General features: G+C 45.8%; 1 protein-coding gene across 10 annotated transcripts in view; it reads left to right on the top strand.

Moving 5' to 3' along the window:
- Positions 1–21,912, top strand: part of RAB3GAP2 (RAB3 GTPase activating non-catalytic protein subunit 2) — a 93,565-nt gene that overhangs the window by 52,351 nt on the left and 19,302 nt on the right. For all 10 annotated transcript variants that reach the window (XR_002336185.1, XR_002336189.1, XR_002336188.1 and 7 more), the window contains 14 exons: positions 43–191; positions 992–1,071; positions 1,197–1,286; positions 2,997–3,136; positions 5,366–5,582; positions 6,139–6,282; positions 6,517–6,599; positions 7,097–7,161; positions 10,472–10,562; positions 13,368–13,495; positions 14,685–14,898; positions 15,270–15,367; positions 20,494–20,599; positions 21,589–21,749. Coding sequence is in view for 4 of the 10 variants with exons in the window: in XM_003130506.5 (XP_003130554.2) it covers positions 43–191; positions 992–1,071; positions 1,197–1,286; positions 2,997–3,136; positions 5,366–5,582; positions 6,139–6,282; positions 6,517–6,599; positions 7,097–7,161; positions 10,472–10,562; positions 13,368–13,495; positions 14,685–14,898; positions 15,270–15,367; positions 20,494–20,599; positions 21,589–21,749 (1,766 nt within the window). In the remaining 6 variants the exon portion in view is untranslated. The remainder of the gene's footprint in view (positions 1–42; positions 192–991; positions 1,072–1,196; positions 1,287–2,996; positions 3,137–5,365; positions 5,583–6,138; positions 6,283–6,516; positions 6,600–7,096; positions 7,162–10,471; positions 10,563–13,367; positions 13,496–14,684; positions 14,899–15,269; positions 15,368–20,493; positions 20,600–21,588; positions 21,750–21,912) is intronic.

Below are 21,912 nucleotides of genomic sequence, written 5' to 3'. Positions count from 1 at the left end.
ATTTTGGTGCTTTAAGATGACGTGTTGCCGTTTTATCGCTAGGTATCATGACTCTCTCCCCTTTCGATCAAATGAAGACTGCCTCCAATATAGGCGGATATAACGCCGCAATTAAGAACAGCCCGCCCGCCATGTCTCAGTACATCACTGTGGGCTCCAATCCGTTCACGGGCTTCTTCTATGCTTTAGAGGTAAGAGCGCCCTCACCGATCCTGAGGACTGCCACTCTTGAAAGCTGGAGGCGGTAATTTGGCCCTAGAAAGAATAAGCTGTTTCCATTTCTGAGTTTCGGTGGAAGCCAAAAGTAGTCTCAGCTCACTCTCTTCTGCATTCCTCAGATGAACCGAAAAGGTGCTAAAGTCGGTGTAAAACCGACGGCCTGCTTGGTTTCCGACGCCCTGAATTCTCAGCTGAGGTGTCTTGAACTGTTGGTGCCGTCATCTGCAGCTTAGGGTTGTTGGTGATGTCAGCCTGCCAGCGCTCTGAGCGGATGAGGAATTGTAAAGACAGAGCCAGCTGCCACCTACGCTTGATGCAGTGGTGAAAAGTGCTTCCTAAAATTGGGGAGAGTTAGGTGTTAGCTTTGGCAGCTCCTATTTTTCACTTGAAAAGCACCCTACTCAGAATTATCCAAACCATCTTTTTCCTTTAATAAAAAGCTGTGGTGAACAAAGAGGGGAGAGAGCCAGTTGTATGTGTAAGTAGGTGAGAAACCAGTAGCCCTGCTAGAATAATGCCATGTAATGTCCTAGTTTAATGCATTTAAATTAATGGATTTAAGTGAATTGATTTAAAATTAAATTTAAAACCTTAATTACAGTTTAAAGAGGGAAAGCCTAACGGTGAACTAGACCACTGGCGATTTCACTTTTATACCGTGGCGTCAAAACTTGTGATTATCGTGCTGCCTTTTGAAAGTAAATTTCACTGGAACGTGCATCTTACATACTTGTCCTCTGTCATTTCCTCTTTCAAATGCTCTGTTTTTCAGGGAAGCACCCAGCCCTTGTTATCTCATGTGGCGTTAGCTGTGGCAAGTAAACTCACTTCAGCTTTATTTAATGCTGCCAGGTAATGACATCCCAGTTAAAATAATAATAATTTGCGTCTCGCTTGATTTTTAACTTACAAGTTGATTGTCTGCACTTTAAAATGCCAGAAGTCCTGGTTTTGTTCTAAATTTTCTTTCCTTTCAGTGGTTGGCTCGGTTGGAAGAGCAAGCACGAAGAAGAGGCTGTGCCGAGGCAGAAGCCCAAGGTTGAGCCGGCGACCCCATTAGCTGTGAGGCAAGTCTGTCGTGCTCTTCTCGCGTTTTAGTATTTTTGGAGAGGTACTGCTGAATTGATCCTCTTTTTCGTGTGCTCAGCCGATTTGATTTCCTGAGTCTGTGGACCTTCTAAAGGTCATTAACGGAGGACTGGCTTTGTCCTCCAGGTGACCTCCGTGAGGACAGTGCACTTGCTGTTTGATGCGCAGCCGTCTCCCTGTCGTGTGGTTCAGGCTCAATGTGGGTTTGTGGAGTGTGCTCTGTAGCAGTTGCCAGTTCCTTGATCCATTGTGCCAGGCCAGGGATAGAACCTGTGTCCCAGTGCTGCAGAGATGCCACCAGTCCCGTGGTGCCACAGAAGGAGCTCCTGATTCTATGTTTATTATTTTTTTTAAATTTTTTATTTTTTTGCTTTTTATAGCTGCACCCACAGCATATGGAGGTTCCCAGGCTAGGGGTTGAATTGGAGCTATAGCTACCGGCCTACACCACAGCCACAGCAACATCAGATCCAAGCCTCATCTGCGACCTACACCACAGCTCATGGCAATGCCATGTTCTTAACCCACTGAGAGAGGCCAGGGATCGAACCTACAACCTCATGGTTCCTAGTTGGATTCATTTCCACTGCACCACAGCAGGAACTCCTAAATCATTTTTTATTACCCGATACCAAGTGTCACCACAGAGGGAAGTAGAAACCTCCCCCCTTTTTTTAGATGTTCTTCAACTAATTATCTGTTAAATGTGTTGAAGATTATCTTGCTGTGTTTTTTCCATCTTAAAGTATTATAGGAGTTCCCGTCGTGGCGCAGTGGTTAACGAATCCGACTGGTTACGGGTTCGGTCCCTGCGCTTGCTCAGTGGGTTAACGATCCGGCGTTGCCGTGAGCTGTGGTGTAGGTTGCAGACGCGGCTCGGATCCTGCGTTGCTGTGGCTCTGGCGTAGGCTGGTGGCTGCAGCTCCGATTCAACCCCTAGCCTGGGAACCTCCATATGCCGCGGGAGCGGCCCAAGAAATAGCAAAAAGACAAAATAAAACAAAACAAAACAAGTATTATAACCTAGCGCATTTTCTGAGATCACCCAGGAATCAAGATATAAGCCAACTGGCCCTATGCATCCAGTAGATGTAGCCAAGTTTGAGTACTTTGTCTCAGGGACTTTTTTCAAAATGAGCTCTTCTGGTGCTTTCTCGGGGCCTCTTGACTTTTATTTTACTCACAGTTCTCATCAGGTTGATGACAGACCTCCAGCAGTTTAGCAGTTTATAGGTAACTGTTTAGAAGAAGGAAAGCTCTTGTGTCGGGCAGGCACGTTAGCATCAGCAGGCTATGAAATCTAGTGAAAAGAAGAACAGATTAGAATTATGAACTTGAAATAGACAGATGCCTGCCTGTTGGCTATAAGGGTATTGTTTCCTGTGACATCTCACTTCATCAAGGAAAGATAATTGTACCTGATATTCTCTGAAAATATAAGGTTGCGAACATCTATATAGAATATCTTTGAAATAAAACTGAGGTGTTTTTATTTTATAATAGAAAAAACTTCCATGTGCATTTTGTATTGCAAAATATCTGGTGTGGTTAATTAATAAATTAACTCTTAATCCACACAAGTTTCATATTTCTTTATGTAAAAGTAGATTCAACCTGTTTTGTTAATGCATTTCATCATTTTTTATATATTTCTTTGATTTGAGTTTTTCATTTCTTTTAAATATCAGGTTTGGACTTCCAGATTCTAGACGCCATGGTGAAAGCATATGCCTGTCTCCATGTAACACGCTGGCAGCAGTAACAGATGATTTTGGCAGAGTTATTTTGTTGGATGTAACTAGAGGAATTGCAATACGGATGTGGAAAGGTACTTCCTTGCAAAAATACAGAAAAAAAGTTAATTTGCTTTTTACCCCAATAGTTGAACACACGTGTTATCTTTCCTCGGCTTCTAGTTGATATAACACTGTTTAATCCTTAAATTTATGCTTTTTTTTTTTTTTTTTTTTTTTTTTTGGCTTTTTAGGGCCACAGCTGCGGCATATGGAGGTTTGCAGGCTAGGGGCTGAATCAGAGCTACAGCTGCTGGCCTGCACCACAGCCACAGCAACGCCAGATCCAAGCTGCATCTGCGATCTACAATGCCAGATCCTTAACCCACTGAGCGAAGCCAGGGATCGAACCTGCGTCCTCATGGGTGCTAGTCAGATTCATTTCTGCTTTTTTTTAAATGTGAACTCAGATCAGCATCACTGATCCACTAGTCCAACTGCTGTATCCTTTAAGCTTGACCAGCTCATAGACACTCAGCCTCTTCCTTAAGGACTTCTTTTCACGTCTCACCTTCTTTGTCAATTCCTGAATTCAGTTTCTTGCCCTTGAGATTCCTTCCATTTCATAAGGCCAGGCTTGAGTCACACATGCTTCTCAAATCTGGAATGCCAAGTCTTTTCAGATTTAAGATGGCAAAACCTCTCAAAATCCATTTTTGCTAACTTGACTTCTGTGTCTATGTGCTTGGGTCCATTCACTTAAGTTTCCCCATAACCATGTCAGTCAGGAGTTGCCTTTAGTCGCCAACAGTAGAGCCAAGTGTAGGACTGATGTGACCCCACGGCGACATCCTCAGGACCCCAGTCTCCTTCTGTGTAGCTTCCTCATGCAAGGTTTTCTCATGGTTCAAATGGCTGCTGAAGCTCCAGCCTTCTCATCTGCATCCTAGGAAAGAGAAAAGGGGAGAGGAAGAACTGCCAACTTAGATCACTTTGAAGGCGCCACAATTCTGGTGCAATCTGGTCTCTTTTTAGTGTTGTGGGGAATAATGGATTTGAGGACATTAAATTACTCTGGATCAGACCGAGGCTACCGTTCCCTTCTTGCCAAAGAATCCCTACAGTGTTTACCTGCCACGTGTTTAAGTGTCTTTAGAAATAGGTGTCAGTGCTGCAGATCCATCATTTCTCCCTGGTGCTTTTCTTCTGAAATGACAGCAAGGGTGTGTTCGCAGAAGACTTTTCCAGAATATATACCGACGGGTCCAGATCTACCGTGGCCATCTTAGTGCTGCCACTGTTGCCTCTCCTTCTGTAGCTGGCGCATCCTGTGTCTTTCCCCGTGCTGGAAGGAGAGGGTCTGTTGCTGTGAGAGGGGCCACCCTCAGGTGGGAGACAGAGCTGGCTGCCTCTTTCTTAGGTGTGGGGACTGCGTACCACCAAGGGACTCGAGTAGCAGGAAAGCAGAGTGACCTTTGTCTTTATTTTCATTGGATTTTTTTTTCTTTCTTTCTTTCTTTTTCTTTTTTTGTCTTTTTGCCATTTCTTGGGCCTCTCCCTCGGCATATGGAGGTTCCCAGGCTAGGGGTTGAATCGGAGCTGTAGCTGCCGGCCTACGCCAGAGACACAGCAACGCGGGATCCGAGCCGCGTCTGCAACCTACACCACAGCTCACGGCAATGCTGGATCCTTAACCCATTGAGCAAGGCCAGGGATTGAACCTGCAACCCCATGGTTCCCAGTCGGATTCGTTAACCACTGAGCCACTATGGGAACTCCTTCATTGGATTTTTATTTTAAACCTGAACCTGAGACTCTCCCCAGAATTTTTTAATCGGGGGGATGGGTTCAGGGAAGGGTGCTCACGAAGCCTCTGTCCTAACCGATTTTCTTTTTAAAGAAGAAACATGATCAGAAAGAAATATAACAAATTATTAAGTTTTAATAAGACTTGGTGGTTGACTTAGTGTTTATTATTATCTTCTTTTCTGTCTAAGATATTACATTATAAAAAGATAATATACTGGAGCTCCCACTGTGGCACAACGTGCTTGGTGGCGTCTTGAGCGCTGGGACGCAGGTTCGATCCCAGGCCCTGCATAGTGGGTTAAGTAAGGAGCTGGCATTTCCACAGCTGCTGCCTAGGTCACGACTGCAGCTTGCATCTGGTCCCTGGCCCAAGAGCTCGCTATGCCACAGAAGGCCAAAAAACAAAAAGAAACACACACCCACACCCCCACTTTTGTAGCTTTCGCTGTGTGCTCCAGAAGGCCTCTGCTCAACCTGGGCTCGGAAACACGGAGTTCCCCTTCCTCTGTCGTCAGGGTATCGCGACGCGCAGACGGGCTGGATCCAAATTGTGGAGGACCTCCACGAGAGAGTGCCGGAGAGGGCGGACTTCTCCCCGTTCGGCAGCCCTCAGGGCCCCAGCCGCGTAGCTCAGTTCCTTGTGATCTACGCCCCCCGGAGGGGCATCTTGGAAGTGTGGAGCACCCAGCAGGGCCCTCGCGTGGGCGCTTTCAACGTGGGCAAGCACTGCAGGTGAGCCGCGGCCCGGCCCTTTGCTGGCTGCAGAAAGGCAGGCCTTTGTGCAAGGAAAGCTTTTACGGAAGCTCCTCCTGTTGGGTTGCGAGTGCTTGAGAGCTTGAGAACTCAACGGTCCTGTGTTATGGCCTCTCCCTTAAGTGCCTGGGATGTAGTTAAGGATTCAGTATTTAATAACGAAGGAGTCTGATTCCGAAGTTAGAGCCAGCTTCGTGCTGCCGTTCGGCCCCAGCCCTGCTGACACAGTGGAGGCTGGAAAGCAGAGTCCTTCCTCCTCCCCCCGCCCCGGAGGTGATGCCGAGTGAGTGGAGGCTTTGCCTGCGCCTCGGCACAGGCCTGGGTGTGTCCATCCCGTTTTCTGGCACATTTTACTCAACAAGGTACGACCTTGCCAGTCGAGGCTGCTCTGCTTCCTTTTGTGGTGCCCACTAGTGTGTATAGTCTTGTCAGTGCTCCCGGCTTGGTAATAAGGTGGGCCCCAAGCTCTGAGCAAAGCCCCTCGACCTTCCCCTTGCTCTGAGGCTTTTACCGTGTCGGTGTTTGATTTCCCCAGGCTTCTGTATCCTGGCTATAAAATCATGGGCTTAAATAATGTTACCAGTCAGAGTTGGCAGCCCCAGACTTACCAGATCTGTCTGGTGGATCCAGTGTCTGGAAGTGTGAAGACAGTAAGCGTTCCTTTCCATTTAGCCCTGAGGTAAGTTCTCCTGTGTCCGGCTCATCAGTGGCTCTCTGCGAACTCTTTCCTGTCCTTGCTTTTACTCTTTGTTTTGCTTGGTTTTGTAGCTGTTGTTTTCTTTTCTTCTTATTAGACTAAAACCTTTAAAGTTAAATAGGAAGAATAGAAAGGAAAAAGAAATTTGGAGCGTGTCAGAACGAGAAGGAAAGCAGTTTCACCTCCTGTAAGAGTCTGTTGTATTTATTGTTTTAGTGATAAGAAGAGTGAACGCGCCAAGGACATGCACTTAATGAAGAAACTAGGAGCCTCACTGAAAGCAAAAGCTCCCAATCTTGGTAGGCATCCTCTGTTAAAAATGAAGTGCACTGTTACGTCATTTTTAAATTAATAGAATATTCTAGGAGTTCCCTGGTGGCCTAGCGGTTAGGGATTCAGCTTGTCACTGCTGTGGCACAGGTTTGATCCCAGGCCCAGGAACTTCCACATGCTGTGGGCATGGCCAAAAAAAAAAAAAAAAAAAAAGAAAAAATAGAATGGAATAGAGTATTTTAAATGGAGCCATCAGAACACGTCAGAGTGTGTATGAGCCGTTACAACTCTGTTTTGGAATGAGGTGCAGCACAAGCAATTACGTGTAGTTTTTATTGGAATTGCTCTGGGGGATGCAATGGGCCGTGGAGGGAGTATTCAAATTTGTGCAATAAAACAGTAATTTCCGAGAGAACCCAGAAGCCCGTTAGACTGAGTCCCAGTACAGACTGTTGTTTTGTTTCAGAGTAAAGGTTCCCTTAATAAAAGTGAAAATTTTTACTTTGGTAACTTTTCTTTCCAGATTTGATTGAAACAGAAATAAAGGAATTAATTCTCGATATTAAGTACCCTGCGACCAAAAAACAAGTAAGTGTGTATAAGAAACGAACGTTCCTGTTGAGTGGCTAATCCACAGGCCTCTTAACAGTCTTTGTTTTTCTGTTGCCTTCCACACGTGACAGGCTGAAGTCTCCTCGTTGTGTTTTATTCATGTCCACCCTTTTTTATATTCCCATGCGGAAGCTTCTGTTCTTGCTCGCTCTTTTTTTCCTTTTTTTTCTGTGTGTGTCTTTTTCGGGCCGCACCCTCGGCATATGGAGGTTCCCCGGCTAGGCATGGAATCAGGGCTCCAGCCACCGGCCTGCACCACAGCCCCGGCCACGCCAGACCCGAGCCGCACCTGTGACCTACACCGCCGCTCACAGGAACACTGGGTCTTTAACCCACTGAGTGAGGGCCAGGGATCGAACCCGCAACCTCATGGATACTAGTCGGATTCATTTCTGCTGCACCATGACAGGAATTCCCTGTTGTCTCTTGGTTTAATTAAGTAAGATTACCATACATGTAAGTATGTGTGTTTTGGACACACACAAACCATGTATGACGTATAATAGATTAATAATAAGACAAAGACGTGTATGACCACCGCCCTTGGGGAACGGAAGGCCACCAGGAGCCCGGAGAGCCTGCCGGTCCCTCTGTCCCCGCCGCTGCTTCCATCCCTGAGGTAACCCGGGTTCAGCACTTTGTGTTTCGGGTTCTTGCGCTTTTCTTTCTGGCTGCAGCATTTCTCTGTGGGTCCTCGAAAGCATATTGAGGCCTTTTCCACTTTTTGGACGTGGCATGAGTGGAGCACGCCCTGCCCTCCTCTGGGACTCGCTTCATTCCCGGCCCGTGGTGTTTCCGGGCGTCGCCCGCCCGTGTTGCCGCCTGGATTCCTCTCTGACTGTCGCCGGTTTGGTCCTGCTCCTGGCAGTGAACGTTTTGGTGCTTTCCAGTTGTTGGCTGTTACAAACACGGATAGTGGGATCACCCGTGTACATGTCTCCAGGTGCAGGCGTGCAGGAGTTCCTCCTCCGTCTATACCCACGCGTGGAATTGCCAAGTGCCAGCTTCTTAGGCTGTACTGGTTGATGATAAATTGCCTCTCAAAACACTTGGGCCAGTTCAAGGTCCCACGTGTGCTGTGCAAGAGGCCCCACAGCCTCACGTCTCCTGATGGACTGGTCACCTCTCCCAGGCTCCTGGGTGTATCGCTTTTGCTCTCATCCCTCGTGGCCAAACCCTCATGATGCTGCTCAGCTTCTAACTACAGATTCTCAGTGTGACACCGGCGTCCTCCCGGATGCCTCTGAGCTCTGCTTTTAACCAGAGCCAGAGCGCCCGTGAGGACAGTCATCCCTGAGTGTCCTCCAGGGTCCTGCGGGTACTTTGATCCAAACACGCCCCAGCCCCTCCCCTGAGCTGGCCTAGTGTTCGCCTGTAACCTGCGCACAGGCTCCTGTGCTCTGGAAATCATCTCTGGGTGACTCGGGATACCGAACGCAAGGTACCAGATACCCGGCCCTAAGTGCAATGCCCATAGCTGCAGGTGTGCCGCAAATTCAAGTCTGGCTTTTTGGAACTTTGTGGAATTTTTTCTTTTCAAATATTTTCCGTCCATGATTGATTGCATTGCAGGTACAGAACTGTGGCCACAGAGGGTCAGCTCTACTTGTTTTTGCATTATTTCTTGTGTCTTAGTCATAGCTTCCCACCCGTTCCATGTCCAGCAGTGTGCCTTTGCCGCTCCCACCCCCCAGTCCAGCCCTACCCCTCCTGCCACCCTGCTTCTTTGTGGTAACCATACATTTGTTTTCAAAATCTGCAGACTTTTTGTTTTTTGTTTTTTTACTATACTACTGAATTTTGTGTGAAGCTATGAACTTTATTAAAAATGCTAGACAACCTAATAGTGAAAGTTGTGTATTGTTTTACAACAATTAAGAGAGAAAATAAGAGTTCCTGTAGTGGCTCCACGGTTAGCGAACCCAACTAGTATCCATGAAGGACACGGGTTTGATCCCTGGCCTCGATCAGTGGGTTGAGGATCCGGCATTGCCCTGAGCTGTGGTATAGGTCACAGACGAGGCTCAGATCCTGTGTTGCTGTGGCTATGGTGTAGGCCGGCAGCTGCAGCTCCGATTTGACCCCTAGCCTGGGAACCTCCATATGCTCTGGGTGCAGCCTTAAAAGACAAAAAAAAAAAAAAAAAAAAAAAAGAGAGAGAGAAAAGAAGCCAGTGTAGACTTGGAGATGCTGAATGAGGGACAGTGAGCCAGCTGCTAGTTTCCGTAAGCGTAGACAGAAGAGAAGCAGACACATTTTCCAGGCACTTGCCTCTTTGGCTCACTTTCTTTACACCCTCTGTGCGGAGGCCTCTGAGCCGCCCCTGCCACCTTTCCTCCTCCAGGAACAGAGTTGTTACAATCTGACATTTGTCTCCCGCCACATTGTTAGCCTGCTTTTTAACACTATTTAATCTCATTGGGGAGTTCCCATCGTGGCTCATTGGTTAACAAATCCAACTAGGAACCATGGGCTTGCAGGTTCAATCCCTGGCCTTGCTCAGTGGGTTAAGGATCTGGCATTGCCGTGAGGTGTGCTGTAGGTTGCAGACGCAGCTCAGATCCCTCAATGCTGTGGCTGTGGTGTAGGCCATCGGCTCCCGCTCCGATTAGACCCCTAGCCCGGGAACCTTCAATGCCGCAGGTGTGGCCATAGAAAAGACAAAAAAAAAAATCTCATTGGTCAAAATCCAGTTTAATGTGCTCCTATGCAAGGCTAAATACAACCTGAGTGCTGTGTCTAAACTGTTGCTGATTCCCAAGGTTGCTGCTTGGGGCATGGACAGAGGGTTGGAACTGGGGGTGCAGCCTCTGCGCTATCTCCTGGGGGGCAGGAAGTGGGGAGGATGCACATCTGGCCTGGCCTGTGGCCTCAGCCCGCCCTGCCCCCGTGCGGAAATCAGGCACTAATTAAGATGCGGTCCGCTCTCATTCCTGACCCGGCAGTGTCCGCTTTGCATCCGCGCCCGTAGAGTCAGACTTACTCAGAGGCTTACTAGTGAGTCGCCTTCTCTCTGCTTCTGCCTTGTCTCGGCCATTCTGTTGACCATCACTCGCCCTTCGCAGTCCGGACTTTTGGTCACTGTGCCACATTTGGCCTGACATGACATTGATGACGTATTACTTAGGATGCAGCTTTCATTTTGAGGTCGATGTACTGAAACATCTTAAAACATGGAGCTCCCCTTTGCAGCTCGGGCTAGCGAAAGTGTAGGCATAAATGTTAAATTTTAAAAAATAACATCATTGCTCTCTAATGATCGAATGGCTCAATATCTTTCTTCTAGGCGTTGGAGAGCATTTTGGCAAGTGAACGTTTACCATTTTCCTGCCTTAAAAATATCACGCAGACTTTAATGGACTCTTTAAAAAATCAAGGTAATACGGTTTGTACTGATTGGAGGTTATGGTCTCACCTTAAATTTCCTAGCTCTGATTATGGAAAGTGTTAACCGCTTATAAAGCCATCACGTTACTTTAATGTGAAGTAACACATTAGAAGGAAGGGAACTTGTTTCACGCCTTTAGTCTTGTGGCCTTTTTAAACCCTATTCAGTGTGTCTCCCCTGAGCTTTCTCTGAAGATGCTGACTCTGTTTCTCGCTGTAAGTGGTCTTCCTCTGAATCTGTCTCCTGGGAGGAAAGGTACCAGTGGAGAAGATGGGAAGTGACGATAGATGTGGAGAGGCCTGAAAGCCACTCTGGGGGCGGTGGAGCACAAGATAGCCCCTGGGAAGCAAAAAGCAGCCAGGTGCTCTTGCTCCATTGTGTTTTGTTTAACTTTATGGAAAGAGAGAGATTTCTGTAGGTGGAACATTACGTAATGTCGTTTTGACCAAGATAATGTTTTTTTTTTTTAAATCTTTGCTTTTTTTTTGTTTTTTTTGTCTTTTTGCTATTTCTTTGGGCCGCTCCCGCAGCTCACGGCAACGCCGGATCGTTAACCCACTGAGCAAGGGCAGGGACCGAACCTGCAATCTCATGGTTCCTAGCCGGATTCGTTAACACTGCGCCACGACGGGAACTCCTAAATCTTTGCTTTGATTAATGTTCTCTGCATGTGTAGAATCTGCATTTCCTCATCCACTTCCCACACGAACGGAGCTAGGACTTTGAGAATCACAGACTGTGGTTACATTACCAGGTCTGAGTTTTCTGATTGTGTTTTATTGTTCAGAATTTATTTTTCTGGAAAAGAATTATATCTCTAACTGGGATTGTAACTCCATATTCTATCCAGCCGAACTAGCAAAATTTAGTTTGTTTTGAATTCCTGACATCAGTCAGAAATATGGTATGTGGTATACTGACTTCATCTAATTGTGATTTTTTTTTTTTTTTTTGCTTGTTGTGTAAAGTACATGAAGTCAGTTTTGCATTTAATGATATTTGTATTTAGGCCGACTTAAAATGGCTTAAGACACAGATCATAATATGCTGCTTCTCAAGACTTGAAGCATCCTGATTTTGAGATTTTTTTTCCCCACACATATGCGAAGCTGACTTTCAGTAAATACTGAACTCCTTAGTGCATAGAACTTATTAGAACACTTCTTTTAAAGCGCAGTACACTTAGAAAGTGCCTCTATCCACTAAGCCTTTAAAAATATCAAAATTAATTAAATTAAAAGTTACTTGGAGTTCCCTGTTGTGACTTAGTGTGAACAAGCCCGACGAGTATCCATGAGGATATGGGTTCGATCTTTGGCCTCGCTCAGTGGGTTAAGGATCCTGTTTTGCCGCAAGCTGTGTCTTAGGTCTCGGGTGAGGCTCAGATCTGGCATTGCTGTGGCTGTGGTGTAGGCCGGCAGCTGCAGCTCCCATTAGACCTCTAACCTGGGAACCATATCCCTCAGGTGCGTCCCTGAAAAGACAAAAAAAAAGCTATCTTGGGAGTTCCCACGGTGGTACAGCAGGTTAAGGATCTGGCATTGCTACATCTGTGGCTCGGATTCGATCCCTGGCCCAGAAACTTCCATAGTCCACAGGTGCGGCTGAAAAAAAGGAAAGAAAAAAAATTTAAAAATTAAAATAAAAATTATCTTGCTCTGAACCAGGAGTAAACCAAACACCACTGTTAGGATTCTGTAACATCATCACTGGTTTCAAGTTCTGCCCATAAATGAGACTCCCAAAAAAGGGGGTATTGAGCATGCTGGGTTTTATTCTGGCTCTAAGAACCTGGACAGTCTTCCACGCTGCTGTCTCAGAGTTCCTGGGGGTTTTCAGTGTCTGCCTTTTAAAAAAAATAAATATTTGTTGGGTATTAGAAATAAATATTTATATTATCATACAGGAATGTATTATAAAGAGGGTGAATATTTTTCCAGCATTAACCTTGAGACACCCTGACCGATGCGAGCATACAAAGTGGGATTCTGCTTGGGTCTCCCGGCCAGCCTTTCTTGAGGGTACATCTGTCACCATCCGTGGTTTCTGGTTGACTTCTGATGTCTTGTCCGCATGATAGGAAGAGGAGCCAGGGAACTTTGTGTTGGTCTTGTCTCAGGAGCATAATAGACAACACATGCCTTAAGGGGCGGGGAGAGGATTTTCAAACCTGTTTGCAAATCACTTGTTTTATTCGAGGACTAGACTAAAATATTTCTTCTTTGCTTTCTTTTTTTGCCCTAGAGCACCTTATTCCATTACAAAATGTGGATGTTTTGGAGTTCCCATCGTGGTCAGTGGTTAACAAACCTGACTAGCACCCATGAGGATGCGGGTTCGATCGCTGGCCTCGATCAGTAGGTTAAGGATCTGGCGTTGCCATGCGCTGTGGTGTAAATTGAAGACACAGCTCAGATCCTGCATTGCTGTGGCTGTGGTGTAGGCCGGTGGCTACAGCTCTGATTGGACCCCTAGCCTGGGAGCCTCCATATGCCTCGGGTGCAGCCCTAAAAGACAAAAAGAGACTAAATAAATAAATTACTCATGATTACCAATCATGAGTAATCCCATGAGGGTCGTGATCCAGCATCCTACTTCAAAAAAAAAAATTTAGGTGGTTTGCCATGATGGAGAAATTGATTTTTGCCTTCTTAATCTGTTAGAGCTTAAGCGTCCCAATATTCAATAAAATAGCACCTCAAGGAATTATGTGATGTTAAGAGATTTAATGAAAAGCCTTTTTATCAGTTTATTAACTTTCTCTTTAATGTATTTTATTCCTTCTCCCTCTTAGAGCTCGAGTCTGTTGATGAAGGATTGCTACAGTTTTGTGCCAATAAATTGAAATTACTCCATCTTTATGAGTCTGTCAGTCAGTTAAACTCCCTTGATTTTCATTCGGACACACCATTCTCCGACAATGTGAGTAATCCCATGACTAATTATACAAGATAATCTTTTGGTTATTTTTTATTTTTTAAATTAGAAGTAAAAAAGTAGAATATTAAGATTTTCTTGAAGTGCAAAGGTGTATTTTCTTTACAAGAACCCCTGCTGGCTTTCTATGCCTTGCTGCTAAGTTTATATTATTTTTGCTAGAATGTTGAACTTACTATGCTCTGTTGTTGTTTTGTTTTGTTTTTGTCTTTTTAGGGCTGCACCCATGTGGCATGTGGAGGTTCCCAGGCTAGAGGTCGATTTGGAGCTACAGCTGCCAGGCTACACCATAGCTACAGCAACTCGGGATCCGAGCCGTGTCTGCGACCTACACCACAGCTCACAGCAACGCCAGATCCTTAACTCACTGAACGAGGCCAGGGATTGAACCTGCATCCTCATGGATGCTAGTCAGATTCTTTCCTGCTGAGCCACGATGGGAACTCCAAACTACTCTTGTTTTTGAATGCAGCTTTAATCGTGGAGCATGTCGAGAAGAAAGTTTTGCTTGTTATAGCTAATTTATGGTCTTTAAAGCGTGTGTGTGTGTGTGTGTGCTTGTCCCTAATTTAGAAGAATAATAGTAGTATCAGAAGATGTCCTTTCATCTTATAAGGTATCTAAGATAGAAGGTATATGTAAATATATCAAAAATACCTACATTTATAAGGTATATAAAATACTTTGAAGGACTGGCAGATGGTGTCTCTGCAGCCCTCAGAGCCTCATGGAGGAGTTCTCTGAAGATATAGTGAGGACTGGGCTCCACTGCTTTTATTTTGTAGTGTGTATGCTGCTTAATAAATAACTGTTAAATTTCAAATCATTTTCATTTTTCTCGGAATCACGAGAGTTGGCAGTTGACACCTTTAAAAGTGTTTTCTGATTAAGCAATAATACGTGGTTATTACACTTGAAACATTTTAGAAGAGGACAGAATAAGCTCAAAAACATTCTAAAAATGGTAATTTTACTAATATTTAGTGTTTTAACATGAGTTTATCTAAATGACCTGGTCCCCGTGAACTGAGAGTGAAGTGTTTTAAGCAGAGTACAGCGTAGCTGTCACATTCGTTAAAAAGTCATCTCGTGCCCATAGGGCAGCGTGGACGCATCTGGCAGAGTCGTAGAAAGAGATGTGGTCTATTCAGAACTTTTCCCCCCTCTTTTTAAGGACTTGGCTGTGTTACTCAGGCTTGATGAGAAAGACCTCCTCAAGCTCCAGGCATTGTTGGAGAAATACAAACAAGAGAACAGCAGGGCTGCTGTCCGCTTCTCTGATGACAAGGATGGTGTGTTGCCTGTCAAAACCTTCCTGGAATATTTAGACTCTGAGAAGGATGTGATCAGCGTGAAGAAGACGGGCGAAGAGGAGTGTGTGGCTTTAGGTAGGTGGGCTGGTAAACTGCTCCTTGGCTCCTCCGTCTTCCAGAAGAGAGCTTCGGAGGAACCTACAGCAAGCAGCTCCAAGACTCAGCTTGGTTTGAAGTTGATTCACCCAGGAATGTAATGGATGGTTTACAGTCACCCAGAGAGCCTCTGGACAGCAGGCGCTATGTCATAAGGTCTCCGTGAGTTAATGACTGTTCTTGGGGGACAGTGTTACCCGTGGACTTTGCTTTGCCTTTGCTTTTGTGAACCGCTGACTTCTCGTCTCTCACATTGTTCGGCTCCTCTGCGCGAGGCTGAAGTTCAGGAAGATCGTTCGTGCAGATGATAAGCAGTCAGTGGTTAATGTGCGTTGTTTTCATTTCCGCAGGCAGCTTCTTTTTCTGGAAGTGTTTGCGTGGAGAGAGCTCCGCAGAGGACATGTGTCGCACGTTGGAGTCGGTGGGACTGAGCCCCCAGCTGCTCTTGGTAAGGGTTCTGGTGGCTGGATGCTCTGCTTCCCCCTCAGTGTCATCCAGGGGGGCCGTCTTTTTCTTACCGTTGTCTTAGCATCATCTAAGGCGTATCTTAGAACATACAGGGACACTTTCTGAAAGTGATCAAGGAAATTTGTAATCACTGCAGTTAGTTGAATCATACTATCTTTTGTTCTCATTCTCTGTAAGTTGTAACCAGTGTATCCCATGGCTGGCCTAAAAGAAATTTCGCTGCTGTGGCACGGGTTCAGTCTCTGGCCTAGGAACTTCTGCATGCCACAGGTGCAACCAAAGGGGAAAAAAAAAACTAAAATTATTTTTAAGAAACCATCTCTTAAGAGTCTTTATTTGACACATTCCAAATGATTGAACTTTTTTCCTTTGCTGTTTCCAGACAAATATTTCATGTCTGGGTTTTCCAAGTATCTTTAGTGTGCTTTTTTAAGCAATTTAAAATTAAGTAATTTTTTAAAATCCTGCCATGAATCCTGAGTAGAAGGGAGAAGTAGGTAAGAAGGCATTTTCGCTTAAAGCCTATAATCCATCGTCATGAATGGGAAGAGGAGGAGGAACGACTCTTAAAACTAAACAAAACACACGGAGCCCAAGAATTGAAGGAAGAAGATGGAGGTACAATAAGCCCAGTGTTTGAAAAGCCTGCTGGGCTGCTGTGGTCCCAGTGATCGGAGGAAGTGGCAGCCCGCACCCCTGGGCTAGGCTCAGCCGTCCGGCTTCCGGAGGATAAAGTGCTGGGGTCTGTGTCCCAACAGTAAGGACGCGCTCTGCCCACGTCTGGCTCCTTCCCAGCCAGGCAGTACCAGTGCTGAAACAGAGACCAGGCACGTTTTTCTGAGGTATTAAATTTCAGACAGGTTTTATGGGGTTTTTTTGCTTTTTAGGGCCACACTTCCAGCATATGGAGTTACCCAGGCTAGGGGTCAAGTCGGAGCTGTAGCTGCCAGCCTACACCACAGCCACAGCAATGCAGGATCCAAGCCGCATCTGCAACCTACATCACAGCTCACAGCAACGCCAAGTCCTTAACCCACTGAGTGAGGCCAGGGATCGAACCTGCGTCCTCATGGATACAGTCAGATTAGTTTCCATTGCACCACAATGGGAACTCCAAATTTCAGATAGGTTTTTTAAAGAGAATAGATTAACTTCTGTTGTATTAAAAGAGTAATAGACTCTCAGGAGTTAGACAGTATAAAAATCATGAATAAAAAGTGATAACACTTTCAGCAAAATTTATTATTAGTGTTATAAAGACACTATTTGAAATGCTCTTCCTATTTTCTGATCAATTATTTTCTGAAAAGTTTTTTTCTTCTGAAATAGTTTAAACAGTAGTTTTATTGGAATTATGTTCATGGAAAAACTTGGACTTAATGTAGGTTCTATACATTTTTTTAATTTGGAACGATTTCTAGATGTATGATAAGCACAGATAGTGTAATTCACAGGAGACAGCTGATAGTTTTTCCGCAACGTTTAAAACTAATTATCTTCATTGGAGTTGTGTCAAGTTTCAGATTCTGTAACAAAACAGACCCTAGTTTTTAGGAAAGATTAGAAAACGGGGCTCATCCAAAAGACTGACAAAATAGATGTCTTTTACGTAAAGGCAGCAAGGCTACCAGATGGTTTCCTTGCGTTCTGTCTGCCAGCGTTTCCATTGAGTGCAGGATTAGAGCAGGAGGGTGTGAGTGTTACAGGAGAGGACACTTCGCCAACGGCAAAAGCTCATTGGGCGTCGGAAACACCCACCAAGGACCCAGGGGAGTTTCTGTTTCATTCTTAGGTGGACGTTTTAACAAGTCTCTGATACCGCCTGATTAGAGGAAGTCACTAAATTTCTGCTCCAGATTTCTGTTATTCAAGGTCTTTTATTCAAATGTCATCTGAAAATATGTCAGACTGTGACATTTATACAATACCAGAATTCACATTTATAATATGCGGATGTATAAGATGGATGTATACATTAGGCATGAATAATATAATCTGACATTCTTTGCTGTGATGTTTTGAAAGGCTCTCTTGTCGTCTCTTTTCTCGTCTGGAGATGGGAGCCTTCCATGCACTGCCTTTTCCTGTTAGATACGTCTGTGTGTGTTCTCTGAGTATTTGAATTACCCTCTCTGTTCTCCTTTGTGCTTGTTTTTCTCCTTCCACCCTTAGTTATTCCTTAAGTTTACGAGAAAAGCTTTCTGTCATTTCTAAGGGATTCTAAAACTCTGTCATTGTGTTCCGACGGCACCTGTGGCTTCCTCTGTTTCACTCGGACCTACACACAGATAAAGCTTAACTGATTTGAAACTTTTCGTGTTTATCAAATGCAAGGACACCCTTTGGCTTATAAGCAAAGATGACCTGGTTGGGCAAGAGGCAGAAGGCAGGGTGGATCGGAGAGACAGGAAGGAGAGGTCAGGGGAAGAACAAGGATTTCTGTGTGTGTGTTTCAGAATTCGCTAAAGGTGGTGGCGGCTGGGGAAGCGGGTGGCTGGGGAAGTAGAAGAGTGCCTCCTGTGATGAGAGAGCAAAGGCATGACATTTAAAGTCTTTAAAGGCAGCTTAAAATAACCCTTTGGGTGGGCCGACTCTTTGAGCACTCTGAAACTCTGTTGCTGCTGGGGACTCGAATCGAGCTTTGAGCAGCACTGACCCCACAGCGCGTTTGAAAACCCGGTGCTGCAGCGCGGGCGTAGGCTTCACCCAAGCCGAGGTCCCGTGTTCTGTGTCCAGAGTTCATCGGGGCGCATCTAAGGGCCACTTAGCCGTGAACCCAGAAGAGGAGTCCCAGCAGCCCCCGCCGTTCCCTTTTGCTTTGCTTCCTGGCACGTGTGTGCGCAAAGACCGAGATGGGGCACCTTCCAGGTGACGCTGGAAGGTCTCTGTGGCTGTGCAGGCAGCCTCTTTCGGCCTGCCTCGCAACCAGAGCAGGTGCTGGGCGAGGTTAAGGGGAAGTGTGGGCGAGAGGCACTGGCCTTGATAAATGGTACATAAGCTTAGTCTGCCTCTCGAGGACGACACAGGAGGCTGTGGAGCAGGTGGCGTGGGCGTGGTCGGACGTCAGTCCACTTCTGTCGCAGCGACAGCTCCCCTCACGGTGCCCCCTCTGCAACACTCTGTGCTCACAAAGGCCTTAGTGGCTTGGCACGTGGTGAGCTCCACACACCCATGGGCATTTACTGCTGTTGGCATTGTCATTGTCTGGGAATACGAGGGCAGATTTGAAAGGACATGCTTGGTTATAAAATATAAAAATGAAGATGGAGTAGAGGGAGGCTGATAGAGGGGGAGACAGGAAAGGGTTAAAAAAAAGGGCCCGGAGTTAAACCCAAAAAAGGTGGAAATAGAGCACTTCGCTTTAAGAAAAGGCGCTTGTGTATTTTCATATTCATAAAATTATGTACATATGTAAATTGAGATGTGCTTGTATACGCATATACACCTATGTAAATTTTTTGAGAGGAAAATGTGTATTAAAATCAGGCAGCTCTAGGTTCATACTTTAGTTTTAACTCGCTGACTGTATGGTGCTAGGTACGTTACTTCTCCTTTTCATCCTCTGTAAAAGCTGAGCAATGAGCCCTGTCACAAGGGGCTCTTAGGATCGAGTGGGGTGACACGCCTGTCGAGTCCTGATGGTCCTTGGGTCATTCATTCTCCAGAGTTAATTTCCTCCACATACTTCTTCAACTTCCTATTCTTAATTTTTTTTTTTATTAGAGTGTAGTTGATTTCCAGTGTTGGGTCAGGTTCTGCTGTACCACATACTGATCCAGTTATACATACATTCTTTTTCTCATACTGTCTTCCATCGTGGTCTATCCCAAGGGATTGCATAGAGTTCCCTGTGCCGTACAGCCGGACCTCATTGCTTATCCACTCCACATGCAGTAGTTTGCATCTACTAACCCCAAACTCCCAGTCCATCCCACTCCCTCCCTCTCCCCGTCAGCAACCACAAGTCTGTTCTCCAAGTCCATGAGTTTGTTTCTTTTCTGTAAATAGGTTAATTTGTGCCATATATTAGATTCCACAAATAAGAGCTATCATATGGTATTTGTTTTTTTCTCTTTCTGACTGACTTCACTTAGTATGAGCATCTCTAGTTCCATCCACGTTGCTGCAAATGGCATTAGTTTGTCCTTTTTGTGGCTGAGTAGTATTCCATTGGGTGTATATACCAGATCGTCTTCATCCAATCATCTGTCGATGGACATTTAGGTTGTTTCCATGTCTTGACTATCGTGGATAGTGCTGCTATGAACGTAGCGGTGCATGGATCTTTTTGAATGAAAGTTTTGTCTGGATAGATGCCCAAGTTCCTACTCTTGATTTTTGAAAATTGTTTGTACTAAAGCATTTAAACTGATAGTCAACCTTTTGTTTTAGAGTTTAAAAAAAAACCAACATAAAAGCACTGCAGAATTACAAGTGATCAAGGCCTTTGACACACACCAGTACTTACAGGCATGACACCATGCCTTTAAATTTCTCATTAGCCCAGAATTATCTGAGTTCAAATTTTATAAATCTACTTAAGTGTTTTATGTTTAAGTGGATATGCTTGTTCTTAAAAATCACTTCTGTTGATTTAAGAGCTTTTGTTTAAAATCTGTGTCTCATGACTTGTTTAGTGACTTAACAAGTGGGAGTTTGATAGTTGTACATATTCGGTGGCCACTGCCTAGCCCCAGTGTCTTCACACGGCCAAGGCCAGGGCTAGAGCCGCAGCTCCAGGCCTTCCGGTCATGACAGATGGCCCTGTGGCTCCTTGCCAGCCAGCCATGTCCGCAGTCACGTGGTCGTGTCCTTTTTGCTTGATTTGCTCCTTGTTGGAGGCTTGGACTGAAGGGTCGTCCTTAACCCAAAGAAGTGGTGGACACGGGGGAGGGGGGTTTAGATCCCGACAGGTAGCAGAGCATCTCTAAGGTAGAAGGACCCCCCGTTCAGCCCTCGCCCCACATCCTGGCACCAGCAAGCACTTACTTCGGCACCTGAGACTGAGTCCCTTATGCGCACATGCGTGCTCTCTAGAAAAGGGCAAGATCTTGTATTTACGGTAAATGTATTTTTAGACTGAAAAGGATTTGAATCTGATTTCAGTCTCTGCTCCTGAGCGTTTGGCTTTCGAAGGAGAAAGATATTTTGAACAGACCGCAGTCTGTCCGCTGTCTCTACACGATGCTGCACCTTCTGAGCAAGATGAAAGGTAAGCACGCTGTGGGGCGGCCCCTCAGGACGCTGGGCTCCCGCTCCGGGAACGAAGATCAGGGTGGAAGTTCCACGAAAATGGGGAGGGAGGATACTTGCTAACAAAAGGAGACGAGAGTGTACAGAACATTTCACCAGGGAGATCCTTTTGTGTGTTCATAGAAAGCTCTTAATGCATTCAGAGAGTGCTTTCCGAAAACGTAAAATTGTACTTTGCATCAACCTCAAAGACGAGAGGAAGAGTGCATTTTCTTAATGAGTGAATCGAATGGCTTTTGGTGGAGGCAATTGTTTTCTTACTATTTTTGGCACAATGAGAACAGTGCTCTGTTATATTAAAGCATTCAGGAATACTTCTCAGTGACAGTGAGAATATTCCATACAGGGATGCACAGCTGATTCAAAGCAAGGTGACCAGCAGCGTAAATCAATGGACTAGAAGCGTTCTGAAGAAAATAAATGGTAGATTGATTCAGAAACCTACAGATGCATCAGTGTGTATTTAGTGTTTTTCTTTTTTTGTTTTTTAGGGTCGCACCTGCAGCATATGGAGGTTCCCAGGCTAGGGGTCGAATCAGAGCTGTAGCCTCCGGCCTCCACCGTATCCACAGCAAACGCAGGATCCAAGCCACATCTGTGACCTACAACACAGCTCATGGCAACGTCAGATCCTTAACCCACTGAGCGAGGCCAGGGATCGAACCTGCATCCTTGTGGATGCTAGGCGGATTCGTTACCCCTGAGCCACAAGGTGAACTTTTTTTTTTTTTTTTTTTTTAACATGTGGCCACACCGGTAGCATGTGGAAGTTCCTGGGCCAGGGATTGACGCCGTGGCCACGCTGCAAAGACAATGCTGAATCGTTATGATGCAGGCCACAGGGGGAGTCCAGGGGATTTAGTTTTCATGTTATGCTTAACCTCAGAGGTTGGACAGACAACCCAAGATCCAAGCTACAAGCTTCTTTCCCTTCCCTCTTGCCTGCAGTGGCCATCGAGGAGACCTGGGACTCCCAGTCAGTGTCCCCCTGGTGGCAGCAGATGCGTGCAGCCTGCATCCAGTCTGAGAACAGCGGGGCTGCCCTGCTGTCGGCGCACGTCGGGCACGCCGTGGCCGTGCAGATATCCAACAGCCTGACCGAGAAGAAGGTGAGTGGGCAGGGGGTGGCCGGAAGGGCCCCTTGCCAGTCAGCTCCTCCTGGGCTGCGTTGCCTTCCGTGTTGTGCAGCACCTCGGAGCTGAAATGTGTGTCCAGCAGGTCATCTGTCTCTCGAGGGGTGAGAGGCGCCGTTTTTGTTTATTCAGATGACAC

This window comes from Sus scrofa, chromosome 10 (genome assembly GCF_000003025.6).
Source record: "Sus scrofa isolate TJ Tabasco breed Duroc chromosome 10, Sscrofa11.1, whole genome shotgun sequence".
Lineage (NCBI taxonomy): Eukaryota > Metazoa > Chordata > Mammalia > Artiodactyla > Suidae > Sus > Sus scrofa.
The sequence above is the reverse complement of the archived record's forward strand: the minus strand, read 5'-3'. Positions and strand labels throughout refer to the sequence as shown.